Source organism: Saccostrea echinata, unplaced genomic scaffold (genome assembly GCF_033153115.1).
Source record: "Saccostrea echinata isolate AGI-Se365-2 ecotype Australia unplaced genomic scaffold, CSIRO_AGI_Sech_v1 ptg000086l, whole genome shotgun sequence".
Classification (NCBI taxonomy): domain Eukaryota; kingdom Metazoa; phylum Mollusca; class Bivalvia; order Ostreida; family Ostreidae; genus Saccostrea; species Saccostrea echinata.
The window spans coordinates 2,358,037-2,375,843 of NW_026889835.1; the positions used below are offsets into that span (position 1 = coordinate 2,358,037).

At 33.9% G+C, this 17,807-nt stretch overlaps 1 protein-coding gene across 1 annotated transcript in view; it reads left to right on the top strand.

Moving 5' to 3' along the window:
* Window positions 1-17,538, top strand: part of LOC133177081 (QRFP-like peptide receptor) — a 28,744-nt gene extending 11,206 nt beyond the window's left edge. The window contains exons 2-4 of the mRNA XM_061312174.1: window positions 15,504-15,599; window positions 16,255-16,952; window positions 17,347-17,538. Coding sequence (XP_061168158.1) covers window positions 15,504-15,599; window positions 16,255-16,952; window positions 17,347-17,502 — 950 coding nt within the window. The 3' untranslated portion in view covers window positions 17,503-17,538. The remainder of the gene's footprint in view (window positions 1-15,503; window positions 15,600-16,254; window positions 16,953-17,346) is intronic.
* The last annotated feature ends 269 nt before the right edge of the window (window positions 17,539-17,807 follow it).

Consider the following 17,807-nt stretch of genomic DNA (forward strand, 5'->3'; position numbering starts at 1 on the left):
CAAGGGAAGGTATCGTCCACGACCGTAGCTATGGTTTCAAAAGTGGGGGGGGGGGGGTCCAACCTCTCTCAAAAAAAAATCTGACAAGCAAAAAAGAAAATAAAACTGTCCAAAAAGTAGGGGGCAACTTCCCAAAAATAATCTGACAAGCAAGGAAAAAAACCCAACCTAATTAACTGTCCAAATCACGGGATTTGGCAGTGCTCGACCTTACAGCAACAAGAAGTGGGGGGGGGGGGGAGGGCAGCGTCTAAAGGAAAATTTACTATAGCAAAATATTATACTCAGAAAAAAGGGAGGGGGTGCAAATTCATATCTGGTCCATAATTTTGTAAATGAGAAAGAGAAGCTGACTTTGACGCACATTTTGTATATGACTGGGGGATAATGGATTCTGAAACATGGTCATTTGAATGTTGTAGAAATTCACAAAGTTTCTCTACTTGTTCAGTTTAATAAGGTATATTTTTAAACATGCTTGTGGCATTTGCAGGGGGTCATTTTCCCAATAAGACAACTTTACTTTGGAAATTAAATGTCTCATATAACTCTCCCATTCCCGAAGGACACCCTTATTTTCTCTGGATTTACATGTATGCTACAGTTAAATCTTTTTGTCTTTTAACTGTCATTTCGATATATCTGTTAAATAATGTGATTTGGTGTAAATGGCTGTTTACTATAAATACATTTCAGGACAAAATCTTTAGATACATCGAATATACTTTAAATTGTAAGAAAGATTTGGGCGACAATATATGTCCACACGAAATGTATTTTATTCGTTCCATATACAACATAAGGATGATGGACAAATGTTTTAAGTTCTGTGTTTACTCCCACTCAGTAAATTCAAAATTTAGAACATGACAGCTAATAGGCTTAATCAGTAAAAACAAACATGTTGCCTACCTCTCGATTTTTACTTGAAAAATACGTAACCACAGGATATCCTATAGTATTTTTTTTACCTCTAAAATCATATTACTGCATTATAGTTCACCAAATCCAGTGATCGACGATAAAATGGGATTTCAACAGGATACAATCAATATTTCCTATACTTAGTAAAGGTTTGTTCCCTTCAGTGGAATACTAAATCCGCAAATAAATGGGATTTCCCTTTTTTTTATTTTGTTCATCTTAAGGAGCTTTCGAAGACTTATGCGATGCTTAAACTAATTCTTTTGAGATTGACTCCCACTCCAAGGAAGTGATAGACGTCTACTGGGATTTTATGTATGATCAAATCTTTTGCGACTGTACATTTAAAGCTGATCACTCGCCAGGTCTTCAAACCGTAGGAACCGGGGGGGGGGGGGGCACGGGGTGCCGTGCCCCCCCCCCCCCCCCAATAATTTTGCCGATATATAGATTAATATAGAAAACAGAGCTACTGTATGCTTGTGTCCCCTCAATAAAAACGTATGATGACCTTTTTTTTTTTTTTTTTTTTTTTGCTTATCAAGGAATTTTTGGTTGATAGTGCCCCCTCAACTGAAAATGTATGGCTGTGCCCCCCAAACTGAAATTGCTTCCTATGGACCTGGTCAAAAAGATGCAGACTCACACCTTTCCAGCATATTTTGTTTTCAATTTTGAGTCAAAGATCTGCGCTATCATTATTTATAATATAATAATAATCCGTAACCTCCGCAATCCGGAAACGTCGTTTTTGTGTCGACACTTAGGGATCCCTTTACCCGGTGTCAGTCTATCTGTCTGTCTTTCACACCCTAAATCTCGAGAACTATAACAGGTATGGGTTTGATATTTTGCACATATATTACTTAGTACTATGTCTTTTGTAAATTACCATGGTTACTGACATCGTGACCTTTGACCTTGACTTTTGACCTACTTTTCAAAATAGTCGTGTAGACTGACAATTGCATAAAGACAGACTGAAATCTCTTTAGGAGGATTGCTTGAAACACGTATTAATAAAATGATAAATAATTATTACTCATAATTTCAATTTAATTATTCATTTGAAGGTTTGGAACCATACTTTCTTTGATTGTCAGATTTATCGCAGTCTTATACTATCCGTGGATGCTTTATCTCTGTGCAGGTATATGCATGAACTATCATGTTAATAGTAAATAAATAGCTGACCACCCTAATATTTATTTACATCTTTCATGAAGCTGCAAAGCAGGTGACACATGCGTTCCTTAAAACACTCTATAGTTGACAATGTTTTGAAAACGTATCGTGTTTGTCAGCTTAGAAGCTGAGAATCACGAGCGCCAGAAAGTGCACGTTTACCAATGTCGTTGGATTTGACCTTCTCAAAATTAAATAAACAATATAATTTTTTCCCTTCACATTCATTGCCTTTTTGATGAAACTTGATAGAAAAAAATTGTATCTCATATCATTTCTGTTTTTGGACGGTTGGTTGGCAGGCCCATTTCTATGGAATCCGGATAGGGCTACGTAGTTTAATATAGCACCATCAAGCATCGACTAAAGGGTCGATTGCGCGATAATACGATGGTGCGATGACGATGAAGCGATGACGATGATGTGATGGTGCGAGAATATGATGCATGACGATGGTGCGATAGCACGATGTAGTGATAGTGAAACATCGCTTCATTCTCATCGTACCATTTCGTCATCGCACAATTGTGTCATCGCTATCTCACCATCGCACTATCTCTTCATCGTATCATCGTCATCACATTATTGCGTCATTGCGTTATCGTCCAAACCTTGATGGTGCGATGATGCGATAGTGAAATACATGGCCTTATCCGGATTCCCTAGTTTTCTTCTTCACTACTACGTTTGCGATAGTATTTGTGAGTATAACGTAGATCCTAGGTAATAACATCTTAGTTAAAGACAAAAGTGATATACAAATAAATTCACACAAAACTTTAATTAATATTGTAGACTATTACGTCATTCACAGAAAAATTACACCTTACAGAGAAAAAACAACGCTAAACCTGTGGTAGTGTGAAACAATATTCACACAGTCCAGGTCTCATTAATGTTGTAGATCACCACATCAGTCATAAAAAATCACATCTTACCCTAGTCCGAAATATATGACGTTTCCCTGGCTTTTTTTTACGATTTGATGTTTTACGTGCCTGGCACATAAAATATCAAAATCGTGAAAAAAGCCTGGAAAACGTCAGATATTTCGGACTAATCTTATCGATAAAAAAAGGTATACCTGTGGTATGTTTTATATTTGTCCAATTCATAGCATATGAACAAAATGTAGAGTAATTGGAAACTGTGTTTTGTTCACAAAAGTACAGCGAATCAGATAAATAGGTACATGTATATCTGATCTACATGTAGAATTTTTTTAATAAGTCAATCATTATTAGTAGATTATTTGAGACCATACAAAGTAAGACATTATAGAAAGAGATTAGCAATTCGTGAACTGGGTTTTATAAGGGCAATATCGAGTGATTGGCCGTATTCAGCGAGACTCTGGATTTAGTACATTATTAGTATTCTATATATTGCCTTTTTAATGATAACTATGACATTGCTGTTCGGATTCAGATAAAAAAAAATAGGAATAACGTTATCAAATGAGCTCTTAATTGATACATAAAAGTGGTTATTTGGTTGAAAATCTTTAAAAGCATGTCTTGCTATAGATCGAAAGTGTGGCACCTTAGAAAATAAGCACCCCCACCCCTCAAACACACACACACACACACCCTCTCCCTCACACACACACACACAAAACAAAACCAAAAAGGCAAAAATTTGAAAGATATTTTAAAAGCATTTGAAAAAAAAAGAAACCCAACAAAATTGAAATTTGTGAATCCAAATAATCGATTTAACATATATGATAAAAATAAACAAGAGGTACATTGGCCACAACGCTCACCAAAGTATATGGCCCATTGTAACCCCTCTCACTTCCGGGAGTCATGGTTTTCTTGAGAAGAAAAGTTTTACAAATTTTCCCTATGTATTTCTATGTAAAACTCCGATTGTCTAGAGTGGCCCCACCTTACCCCTGGAGGACATGTTTGAACAAATCTGAACACTACCTTCTTTCTTAACGACTAATCATGGCTTTGCTGTTCTTGAGAAGAAGATTATTTAAAGAATTTTCCTCTCTATTTCTATGTAAAATTCCGATTGCCTATAGTGGCCCCATCCTACTCCCAGGGGTCATGTTTGAACAATCCTGAACATGCAATATCTGTGGATGCCTATATATAAATATGACTGATCATGGTATTGCTTTTCTTCATCCCAAGATATTTCAAAGATTTCTCCTTTGGAAAACTTTAATTACCATTGTAGTCCCACCCTATCCCCGGGACCCATCATTTGAATACATTTGAATCTAAACTACCCGAGGATGCTTTCATATAAATATAAACTGATCATAGCTTTGCTGTTCTTGAGAAGATTTTTACTGAGTTTTCCTTATATCTTACTATGTAAAAGTTTGACCGCTATTGTGGCCCCGCCCTACCCTTGGGGGTCATGATTTGAACAAATTTGAATCTAAACTACCTGAGAATGCTTTTGTATAAATATGAATGATCATGGCTTTGCTGTTCTTGAGAAGATTTTTAAAGATTTCCCCTATATGTAGTATTCCTGTGTAAAACTTCGACCCCCTGTTGTGGCCCCGCCCTATCCCTGGGGTTCATGATATGAAAAAAATGAATGTACACTGCCTGTGGATGCTTCTTTATTAACATGACTAATAATGGCTTTGCTGTTCTTGAGAGAAAGATTTTTTAAAGATATTTCCTATATATTCCTATGTAAAACTTTGACCCCGGCCCTGTCGTGATCCCGCCCTACCACCGGGGGTCATGAGACGACCCAGTGGTTCTTGAGAAGAAGAGTTTTTCAAGGATGCCACAAAATTTTTCACAAATTCTTAATTATCTCCCCTTGAAAGATGGCACGTCCTGTGAACAAGCTTTCATTCCTTTTACCCAGGGATTTGAATCTACTCATTCTGAGGATGCTTCTATAATATTATAACTAAATATGACTAGGCTGTCTTGAACAGAAGATTTTTTTTTCAAGATGATTCCCAAATATTCTTTAATATGTGGTGTGTGTTGTCTGTAAACTTTTCACATTTTCGATTTCTTCTTCAAAACCACTGGGCCAATTTCAACAAACTTGCCACAAAGCATCCCTGGGTAAAAGGTTATGTTGTATTTTTGTTGATTTTATAAGGTCTATTCGGTTAAGCATTCGCATTGAAGATAAAGCAGTGGGCAATATCATCTATTAGCAGAAGCAGTTGGCAGTCGTATATGGAATTCCATAGTGTAACGATTCCTCTAATATAATTGCTATATTCTGCTATAAGACGTATGTCTTCTGCAATAAAGAAATTGAACTTATATCAAAATATTGTGTAGCAGTATCTCACTTCCATTTTCAATGCCCGTGTAGTGTAGACGCCGACACAAGAATTCGATATATATATATATATATATAGTTCTTCAATCATCATCTATTGTCGTTCAATCATTATTTGATATGGTGTCGTTTAGTCATTTGAAATCAACTTCACAATAGTACTATAGAACTGCAACATCAATATCCTGTCAAGTGCATTTTGAAATAGAAATAGTGTGCCTGCAAACACTTCTTTGAGTATGTATTAAGGACAATTTTTTGACTTAAACTAAACCACGTGAATTTCCAACATCATTTTCAGTTCAGTTTATAACTATAGTGTACGAACGTCCATTCTCTGAAATCGTAAAAATGAAATGGAGAATGTTATTTCACCTAAGAATCCTTTGGACAGTTAATTACTTTCTGTGGCTGCACACGATATTCCAGTATTGCAGTCTCGGATAACTGTCGTCAATGTAAAGTTTCTCCAAGAATATAAATCACGAAATGTCATCCCGAGTTCGGTTCTTCGTTTTCCTCAATATCGTCATTTATCAAATTTCCATTGTGAAGTTGAAAAATGACTGTATGGCACAGTCATGTAATAATTGAACAATATTGTGGACACAGAGTTTTTCTTCTCGGAGGCCCTCATGGGAACATTTGTAGAATAAATTGCACAAACAAAGCTTATATAACGGTCTTCATATGGCAACCTTTTACAAGAGAAAATATGACACTATTTAATAATAAATACCAAGTTTCTGTCAATAAAAAATAACAATGAAGAAACAAAGTGTTTAGTAAAAGACACCCATTTGAAAATTTCATTCTTGTTTATATTTTATATATTTGTCCTTATATATTTCGTAGCTTTTTTAAAAAAAGGACATTTTGGCCACAATGTCCAACTAGTTTTCTTCTCTAACAATATAAATAAACATCCTTAAATGACCCTCAACTAATCCAAGACTAGCTTTAAACAGGTTTGACTGTATTTGTATTGATGCTTCTTGTCAATTAACGAATCGTATAATTTCGTTGATCTTGAGGATTCTGAATGGATTTGAATAGAATATATTTTATATCATTCCTTCCCAAAACATTTATTCCAATTCATGGCCACATATTTTGACTTTGGGGGCCTTGACTTATAAATAGTTTCAATAATATTAATGTGTATGCCTGTATGTTGATATAAAAAATGTATCTTTGTTTTTTTTTTTTCCAGAAGATTTTTGAGAAATCCTGTTGTATCTTCCTTTAGGAAATTTTGACCCATATTGTAACCCAACCCTAATTCCGAGGGCCGGACTCGGCAAAATACTGTCAACAATAATGTTTGAGAATGCTTACACATATTGCAGTTTTGTTTTCAAAGAATAACTTTAAAATAATTTTTGAAGGAAATTTGTAAAATTTTGGACTCTTACTTGATCTAATCCTAGCCTAAGGGATTGTGATAGGGATAAGTGTAAATTCCCGCAAAAAGGTGCAACTAAAATTGAAATAAATTTGTCTTTTTCACATTTGAAGTTTTTAAAATCGTTTTACGGCATCCCTTTAAGATTTGTCTAATTCGTCAATGTCCCGTAACAGTTCTTCCGTGAAATTTCGTTGAAATCCATTCAGAACTTTTCAAGGCACAATGTGAACAGATTGACCGACGAACACTGGTAAAAACCTAACTTCCGTCCTATATTTTTGCGTAGAACTGAAAATATGATCCTCGGTCATTAAAGGTAGGGTTTCTATATTGTTTACAAATGCATAAAGGATAACATTCTTATTAACCATATACTTTAATGAATGTTTTATTCATTGGACTGGGTAAAAGTTAAATTAATCCCAGCTGTATATCTGGAATGATGCCTACATTGGTGAAGGCGTCAGTCCAAATATCCAGTCAAGCTAAATCTCAGCCGAAAATAGAGTTGTATATGAAAAACCCATTATTAGGATTAGAGATTTGTCCTAGGCATTGATTATTTTTTTTTTTTTCAAAACCGACAGATCGATATTTTCAAGAATTTGAAATAAGTATTTTTTTGGAATTTTTCTTATATGCCTTACCACCAAATATAAGGATTTTTTTCAAATCTTTTTTAAAGTTAAATGTTATAATTTTAGGATTATCAGCTTTTGAAATGATCTACCTACCTTTTAACGAGGTTGGATCCTGATATTTAAAGTCTTAAGATTTTTTTGTCAAGTACATGTATATTTTTAGTATCTATACACATATCTTAATTAAAAATGAAAAAAAGGTCAATATGCTTCTTTTGGCGCTACGGTACATTAAATATGACGTATTTGCACTGAAATTGCGTTTTAATCATAAATCACATCTTCGAAGTTTTCCCTCCAATATTTTTTATCCATAAATCAGGGGACAAAATGATTACATTATTATTCTATCTTAAAAAAGACACATTAAAACTGTGCCAAAGAAGAAGAATTAGTTGACCTCTCTACACTCACATAATGTCATTTTTTATGACATTTAAAATTTAACAAGCAAGAAGATTATTTTAAAGTCTTAAACTTTTGCTGAATTTAAACAGATTGATCAAAGTTATCTTACATATTCAGACAGGAAAATCAAAAGTGGGGATCTTTGATGTAAATTTTTAGATATTACTAAAAAAGTTTTTAATTTTATGTTAAAATTGGCTCTGTTTTCCCCTGGATTTTCAGAATATTTGTTACAATATGATGATAGAATTCATAAAAATGAATTTAATAGATATTTCAGAACAAGCATGAAACATTTCACTGCACAAAATAGCTCTGTGTGCAACTGCAAGGAAAAATAGGAATCTAAAATTAACAGTACTGAAAATACTTCAAAAAAGAAAAATTGGTCATTTTCTTCTAAAAAAAAACCTTCCGCCACAAAATATAGTTCTTGGCTAAATCCCATTTGTATGAATTTTTTTAATCCATTTTGAAAAGTTAAAGTCATCACGTTTATCATCAAGATTTGTTGTTAGATTACCATTAACGTCTTTTTCTAGTAAAATATCCAAATATGAAACGGATGTGTCAGACTCTGTTGTATCTTTTATTTCAAGCGCACTGGGATAAATCGTGTCGACATATGAATGGAAATAGCTACATGTATTGTTAATTGATAATACGTGGTCGATATATCTAAATGTCGAGCTGAAGGCCACAGCAAGAGATGTCTTTTTCTGATGTGTCAGATTTTGAGTAAATTCTGCTTCATATCAATACAAAAATAGGTCTGCTAACAACGGGGCGCAATTGGTACTACCCATGGGAATTCCAACAGATTGTTGGAAGACCTGGTCTCCAAAAACCACATAGATATTGCAATAAAAAAAACTCAAGCATCTGTTTAATATCAACTCCAGAGTACTTGTGTGTACAATCAGAACGTTTTTTAACAAAATAATTTTGCAAATGACCAATGACAAGGTAAGTAAATTTACGAGTTCCATTTTTATTGAAAAATCAGCTGTCAGTGATGAAGAAAAAAGCCTGGGGGTCGTAACATAAAGCTTGCTAAGTTTTTGACTTAAGTAGGGTCATAAGTATGTTTTAGGTGCAATCCTAGGACCTGCCTAAGTACTACTTAAGTATGTCTTAAACCGTAACATAAAACGGACTTAGGTAGGTCTTAGCTAAGTCAAACTTATGTTTAGAATATTTGTTATGAATCACCCTAGTTTTTCAATTTATTTATATATATATATTTGTAAAAATGATTTAGTAACGTTTTTAATCACATATATATTAAAGCTGACGTTCTTACCTATCGGATTTAGCTAGGTTGGATTAATTTTGTATTTAATTAAAGTTAATTCTGTTTAAATTATTGGAAATACAATGTATTTGAAAACAAATATTGCACGGTCACAAAATGGCACTAGTGTTTCATTGTAAACGCGTGAATATTGTTTATCACTTGAGACTGCGATGATTTCAGTGTACCGTTTGTTGTTATTCTTTCGTTTGACAAATGTTCACTTGCTTTCAAATTGTCATTCCCGCAGACATGGCACGATAACCGAACGTCTATGTACTTGAAATTGAAACTCTAATAAAAAAAAAACGTGCAAAACAATAGGGACATTTTGAATTTTTTTCCTCCCACATCAGCAAGCAGAGACTGCAGACGTTTTAATGAAGGATGGAAATTAAAGAATTGTTTTCAGAAAATAATTTTTCGGATATCTCCAACCTATCAACAATCTCTCTCTCTCTCTCTGGAACGTTAGTGAATGGTAGTGAACCCTGTCTGAATCCTCGCTTGTTGCGTTCTACATTCAATCTAATTTACAGAAAATCTTTATTTGTTTTTTAGTCATCATCCTTTGATTCACCGACAATTTTTAAAATCATTTCATCTCATTCTTTCACAGTGAACAAACAAATCCATGATTACTGTATACAATTTACTTATAATGATTAGTGTTTATAACCTAGGTCCCACTCATATTTCAAACGTATCCCAAAAATAATATTTTGCATTTAGATGTATGTCATTTAGAGAGTGATATTGGAATAAGTGATGTATAACACCCCCCCCCCCTCCCCTCACGACGAAAAACTAAAATTCTTATAACAGTATATTAAATATAGAAAATTATTTTTTAATATAAATAGAGGAATGTTTTAACATAGAAAGTCAACCTTATATAGTTCTAAATATATGTTTAAGAAATTTAAGACATACTTAAGTCACCTCTACCGGCCGCCTAAGTTTTGCTAAGATTGTCAAATCTTAGCACGTTTCTAGTTACGGTCTTAAGTTTAAGACTGTAGTTAAGTCTTACTTAAGCATGGTCTTAGACTTAAATACCCTTTATGTTACGACCCCCTGGCCTTTAATTTATCGTGAGTGGTTGTATACAGTGTTGAAAAGTCGTAAGTTTTTATGTTATCATATGATTTCAAATTTTCCAAAAGTTCCTTGGACTTTTTAAGTATCCACATCTGATTTACACCACTTCTCGAATATATTGTTGCACAGTACTCCTGAAGTTTCTCCTTCATTGCTATTAATATTTTAGTGAGGTGTAATGAAAGAGGCTTGGTAGAGAACATTTACTGGAAACCTCTATGTATCTTTGTTAGGATTTTTATGAAGTTTCGGAATCCAATATAAATTAATTTTAACCCCTTGACTTTGACCTTGGAATTTGACCCACTTTTAGAAAATACTAACCTTGACCATTACATTTGAATGGTTGGTGCTTGGGCTTTCATATTTCCCAGGTATATTCATTGACATAGATCCTTTCCTTGGGTAACAACAGCTTTGATCTCTTGACCTTGACCTTGGAGTTTGACATGCATTTGAGAAACTTTAACCTTCGCCATAAGCTGCCATACGGAGGCATCAGTGTTTCACAAACACATCTTATTTTTATTTGGGAAATCGGGATAAATATAAATGAGATTTAAACATTGTTGAGAGATCATTACTAGAGGGTTTTTTTTTTTTGTTTTTTTTTTTTTTTGGTTGAGAGAGAGGGGTACTGACCCAAATCATGGTAAAGAACTCTTGAAAAACACCTAATAAAAGATGCGGCTGTATTCAAACTGATAATTGGCTTTTGAAAAGTATTTTCTTTATTGCTTTTTTTGGTTATGCTTCTACAAAAGTTTCTCATTGATTTATTCTCATTGAAATCGCTAATCAAAGAGAGTCAGTGCTACGATTTTAAGAAAGATCTCGCACTATTTTTTTTTTCTTTTTTTTTTTTTTTTTTTTTTTTTACAAATTTGAGATTACGGTCGGAGAGAGATAATACAATCCTTTGACACAGATAGTGAGAGACACAGAGTTCATTCTTCTGATTGCTTAGAAAAAAGAGAGCACCCTCTCTATTAATCATGAGCGTCATAAAACGCTTTGGCACTGATTGAAGCATTATTTTTCTCCCAGAGTGTTTAATTGTCGAACAGGTTCAGAAGCATCAATCGCATGCACTGCTGTAATGAGGAAAAGAATCAAGCACTTTTTGAAGAGGATTTTTGATCAATAGGCAATGTCACTAAATATCTATATTTTGCTGCATTTGTTTTTTTTTCTGGATTTTTTTAATGAAATATATTTTAAAATAATTAATATTTAATAATAAAGATCCTCAATCTTTTTCTAAAAATAAAAAAAATCTACACATAATCTATCTTAAATTTACTAGTAATTCGCAGAGTAAGCCATTATTAGTGAAAACTAGTTAATTCAGAAATTTGTAGTAATCTGTGTACTCATTGTTCATTACTGAAATACGATTGACATGTTTCAAACATGCAATTGAAAAATGAATAGTTTTATGCAACACGCATTTTTAAAGATTTGCTCACAAAATAAAAAAAGCACTTTTCATTATGGAAAACAAACAAAATGTACATGTAATACACTGACAGTTTAGGAATGATGCAAATAAATGATTAAATTATGAATTTTTAAATATTTTTTTGAAATAAAAGAAAATAACTTGTTAATCCCAAATTAATCGGAAGCCGAGGAATTCTGATAATAAAGAGTAATAAATCTAGATATTAAATACTAGTCCATAGGATTTTATTTCGTACTCTTTCTCTAAAGATTCATCTTTCTCCTATATTCCAACTATGATACAAACTATACCGATTGAAACTATGATACAAACTATACCGATTAAAGAATTATCTTACCTGGACAAATTCAGTGTTTGTTTGAAATATATTAAACATATGTCGAACTGTACCATGTATTAGAAACTTACTGTAAAACTCATATAAGCTGTTGAGTTTTCAGCATTCCTGACACCTAAATTTCTGTGTCTGGAAAAGGAGATTTACAGTAAATAAGTCTCAATTTCGAAGTTTAAGGCTTTTATGCCCCTCCATGAATATGGCCTGGGCATATAGGTTAAGTGTTTGTCGTGTTCACCTTCCCTCATTTCATCCTACCGTCTGTTTGTCCGTCACACTGTAAGTTTAGCTCAGTTTAAAAAAAAAATCAATTTATCAAAATTTATATGCTGATTGGTGAGAGCTATTCACCTTCTCTTTGACGTTAACCACATTTTGCTAAATTTATTTCAGCTCTATTTCAAAGAAACTATTCAAGATACATTTATTAAACTTCATATGCTGATATATATATATATATATATATATATATATATATATATATATATATATATATATATATATATATATAGTGAGAGATATTCAACTGCATCAAAATTTTTTGACCTTGCCCTTCTCTATGATCTTGACTGTTTACTATTCTTAAATTTATGTTAGTTCAGGTTCAAAGAAGCTATTCAAGATATTTTTATCAAACTTCATATGCTAATACATACATGTATTGGTTAGAGATATTCAACTGCATCAAATTATTTTTACCCTGACCTTTTCTATGACCTTGACCTTTCTATTTTATTTTGCGTTCAGTTAAAAAAAATATTCAAGATATATTTATCTAAACACATTTACTGATACGTATTGGCGAGAACAATTTAATTGTGTGCAAAATGTAAGACCTTGATCTGAATTTTCTTCATTTTGCATTTAGCTCAATTTCAAACTGACTATTTCACCTATTTTCATCTAAACACATGCACTGATACATACTGTTGAGTACTTATCATTTGTGTCCAAATTTACTTCCCTATGACCTTTGACTTTACAGAAAACTCAGTTAAAAGAAACTATTCTAGATATTTCCGTCAAACTTCATACATTTATACAAATTAGAGAGAGCTATTCAACTGTGTCATAATTTTTTTTTACCGTTACCTTCCCTTTGACCTTGACCTCATTTACCTTTATCTTAAACATTATGTTGCATTACTAATGAACCCTGGCCGGGGCATTCATTAGCCTTCTATCACTAGCACTACATAAATTATTGTAAAGTAGAAATTCTTACATGAAATTAATTCATAACGCCACCCTTAAGTAATTTCTTTTTACAATCCCCCTATTTACTTATCTTTAATGTGCCATGTACATTCACAAAGTGGGGAATAAATTCATAATTATTGTTAATTTATGGAATTTAAGTCATTATATTAACAAAGAGTGTATTGGCTATGTAAATTAAGACCGATATGTATATCTCAAACGTATATTAACGCAAGAAGATATCAGAACATCTTTATCGTTTATTCAATGCAAAAAAAAAAAATGCAAGTTTTTAGCTCACCTGAGCCGAAGGCTCAAGTGGGCTTTTCGGATCACATTTTGTCCGGCGTCCGTCTGTCTGTAAACTTTTTTTTTTTTTTTTTTTTTTTTTTTTTACATTTTCGACTTCTCAAGAACCACTGGGCCAATTTCAACCAAATTTGTTAAAAAGTATCCTTGGGTGAAGGGAATTCAAGTATGTTCAAGTGAAGGGCTACGCCCGCTTCCAAGGGGATATAATTACAAATTAGTGACAAATTAATGGCATCATTCAAAATTCTTTTTTTCAAGAACCACTGGGCCAGGAAAGATGAAACTAATGTGGAATCATCCTCAGGTAAAGTAAATTCAAATTTGTTCAAATCATGACCCTCGGGAGTATGGTGGGGCCACAATGGACGATCAAAGTTTTACATAGAAATACAAAGGAAAAACCTTTAAAAATCATCTTCTCAAGAACAACAATGTCATGATCGGTCATATCAATATGGAAGCATCCTCGGGAAACGCAGATTCAAGTTTCTTCAAATCACGACCCCCAGGGACAGGGTGGGGGGTGGGGGGGGCAATGGATGAGCAAAGTTTTACATAGGAATATATAGGAAAAATCTTCAAAAATCGTCTTCTCTCGAACAGCAAAACCATGATTGGTCATATTTATATGGAAATATCCGCAGGAAGTGTAGATTCAAATCAGGGGTAGGATAGGGCCACAATGGACGATCAAAGTTTTACATAGGAATACATTGGAAAAATCCCTAAAAATCTTCTTCTCAAAAACAACATTGTCATGATTGGTCATATTTATATGGAAGCATCCATAGGTAGTGTAGATTCAAGTTTGTTAAAAGCATAACCCCTGGGGGTAGGGTGGGGCCACAATGGACTATCATAGTTTTGCATAGGAATATATAGGAAAAATCTTCTTCTCAAGAACAGCAAAGTCATGATTGCTTATCATCTATTCAGAAGTATCCTCAGGTATTGTAGATTCAAGTCTGTTCAAATCATGACCCCGGGGGTAGGATGGGGTCACAATGGATGAGCAAAGTTATACATAGGAATACATAGGGATTATTTTTTTTTTTAAATCTTCTTCTTAAATTAAAACAGCAAAGCCATGATTGGTCATATTTATATGGAAGCATCCCCAGGTAGTGTAAATTCAGATTTATTCAAATCATGACCCCAGGGGGTAGGATGGCACCATAATAAGCGTTCAAACGGATAGGAAAAAACCACAGTTAGACAAAGAAATATGTAAGCATCCTTAGTAAGTGTAGATTTTTTCTAGCCACAGTGCTCAGGTGAGTGAGCGATGGGCCTCTTGTTAAGATTTTTCATTGCATTTTCATTATATAATCAACAGAGCTCCACCCTAAGATCAGGGGCCGTGAAATGCACTACTTTGAAAGAGACGCCCTTGCTCATCATAAGTACAATGTTTATCTGCTAAATATACAGGGGGAGAGGAGAATATTTTTAAGAATGCATTTTCACTACATGATCATTAGAGCCTTGCCTTAACTCCAGAACTCCTGACCCTGGGGTCATGAATTTCATAATTTTGGTAGAAGGATCAATGTTTATAAGAATCTCGACAATAGTTCAAATGCTTGATGTCCAGGAGTAAAGATTTTTAAAGACTGCATTAATTTTGATGGTTTTAGTCCCACTCCTCAGGGCCCAGAGGGACAGGGACAATGAAATTCACAATTTTTCCCTTTACTCATAGATGCTATGTGCGAAAATTGGTTGAAATTGGTTCTGCAGTTCAGGAGATGTTGAAAATATTCAAATGTTAACAGACGACGCTCTACGACGGACAAAACCAGATAGAAATAGGTCACCTTAGTGACTCAGGTGACCTATCAAAACAAACATTAAAAAGGCAAAGAAAGTTAAACAAAATAATACAAACATTCTTAAACTAAACAAGCCATCAAATAAAAGAAATCCATTTTTGTTATCTTTTTTTTTAGTGACTTTAGTGTGTATACCATTGACGGTGGGCAGACATGTATACACGCCCTGGATGTATGGAGAGTTTCTTTGTAAAGCAATGGATTTCGTTCAAGGTAAATAAATGCTGCTCACAATTTTATATTAACTCAAATCATAACAATATCAATATTTCAAAGATCGTAATTCTATTACAGAATCTTAATTGATGTAGTAGATTTGGAGAGCCAAGGGTTCAAAGGGAACTACAGTGTTTGCCTGCAGTTTCATAAACTCAAAAGCATTTGTTACTTCAGCATTACACATTATCTTACATTGTGGTCTTAATTCATTGTGTGATGACTTTTTAACTTTTATGAAAATCAAAGTACAGAGCATATACTTATTCTCGACTTAATCTTAAAATTCTAACAAGGAATTATAAACGTATTACCGGTATTATACAAGGGGAAAAAAATACACTCAAGCCTCATTAATCCGGACGCTTGTGGTCCCAAACAAATAGTCCGAATTAATGAAGTATCCGGAATACTGAAACGTACCTTTTATAGTGGTAGATATTTATACCGTTTTCAACAAATTTAGTCCGGAAGGTGAAGCAGCCGGATTATCGGCGTCCGAATTAACGCGGCTTCACTGTATTTGAATTGTAAAATAAAAAATCCATACATGTAAAGTGTTTTCTCATACCTGGAAAACAGAGATGCGTATGCCAAATTACAAAACGATCAAATTCATAACAAACTTAACCTTATCTTTTTCGTTTTACAGGCGTATATGTAGAAGGAAGTGTGTTGACTATCGTTTGTATGAGTGCAGAAAGATATCTAGCTATCAGACATCCACTCAAGGCCAGAATCTTCTGTAACACTGCAAAGGTCAAACAGGCGGTGGTTGTCACTTGGGTGACAGCGATAATTGCTATGTGCCCACTTCTGATGTACAAGAAACTTAAGAACGAGGATCTGTCTTTCCAACTGAAGGAGATGTCAATTCAATATTGCATAGAGACCTGGCCGTCGAAACAAGACCAGATGATCTATAACATCTTCCTGTTGTTCATTATTTACATTATTCCCGGAGTGGTAGTTATAGTGCTTTATTCCATGATAGGCTTCAGTCTCTGTCGCAAGGACAATCGTCTGCAGCGCTCAAATTCGATTTCTAATGGCCACTACGAGGATCGCGTCATGGTGAACAGAAGGCGCTTGGCGCGGCTTCTCATCATACTCTCGGTGCTGTTTGCACTCAGCTGGATGCCGTACTTCCTATTAAGTTTATTTTCGTATTTAGAGTTAAATGTTGAGAGCCAGAAGATAATGAATCAAATTTACCCCTTCGCTTTGCTCTTGGGACATTCCAACTGCGTCCAGAATCCAATATTGTACAGCTTCATGCATAAAGGATTTCATAGGTTTACATCGCAAATACTCCATTGCCGATGTGACAGAATTAATGATGGTCGATTTGTAAGTAATGTTTTGTAGAGCTGTGTGACTGTTTTGCCCTGAAATAGTATTTATGAATTTTCTCAGAAAGTCAATGCCACAAAAATCCATCAAGGATACACAAAAGCAATATGCCCGGACACAATAGCCATTTGATAAACGATGTAATCTCCTCGCCATCAAAACAAACGGGAAATGATTCTTGTATTGCATAAAGGATTTTCCCTTCAAAATTAGCAATATCTGAATATCGTTCATTACTAATTAATATCGTCCAATTGTATCCAACTTCAATTTATATATGATTCACACTTTGATTCAATAAAGCTCCATTTTATGCGTATCTGTCCGATATGAATTGATACCAAATTATGAAATGAAAAAAAAATTAAGAAATAATCCTGTTTTATTCCAGAGATATGGTGGTTCTTATTCTTCTGCCCACGATAATGGGAATAGAAGTCCAAATCGCTCTAAACACCGTAACAGCACTGCAGATGTCCTCGTTATGTACAACTATGAACAAGCGCATGTGAAATCCAGACTTTTGCCCAAAAAAAGAATATCATAATTTTTTATGTAATTTATTAAATTTGTTGTATTTGAAGGAGTGTTCTTTAATTCAAGATAACTATACAGTTGACTTGTTCCTTTTCTGCAAATTCTTTATGAAATAACACCAAAAATCGGATCACGGGCTGTCACGATCGACTTGGGGTTGGTAAAGGATTACGCTAGAGTTCAATAAAGAATAGACCGATTGTTTCCGCATTTTGTTTGTCATTATTTGATTTGAATGAGTTTTATTTCTGGTAATGTTTAGGTGGAAGATTTGTTTTATTCAAGATAGTTGTAGATAGTTTTTTTTTTCATGTT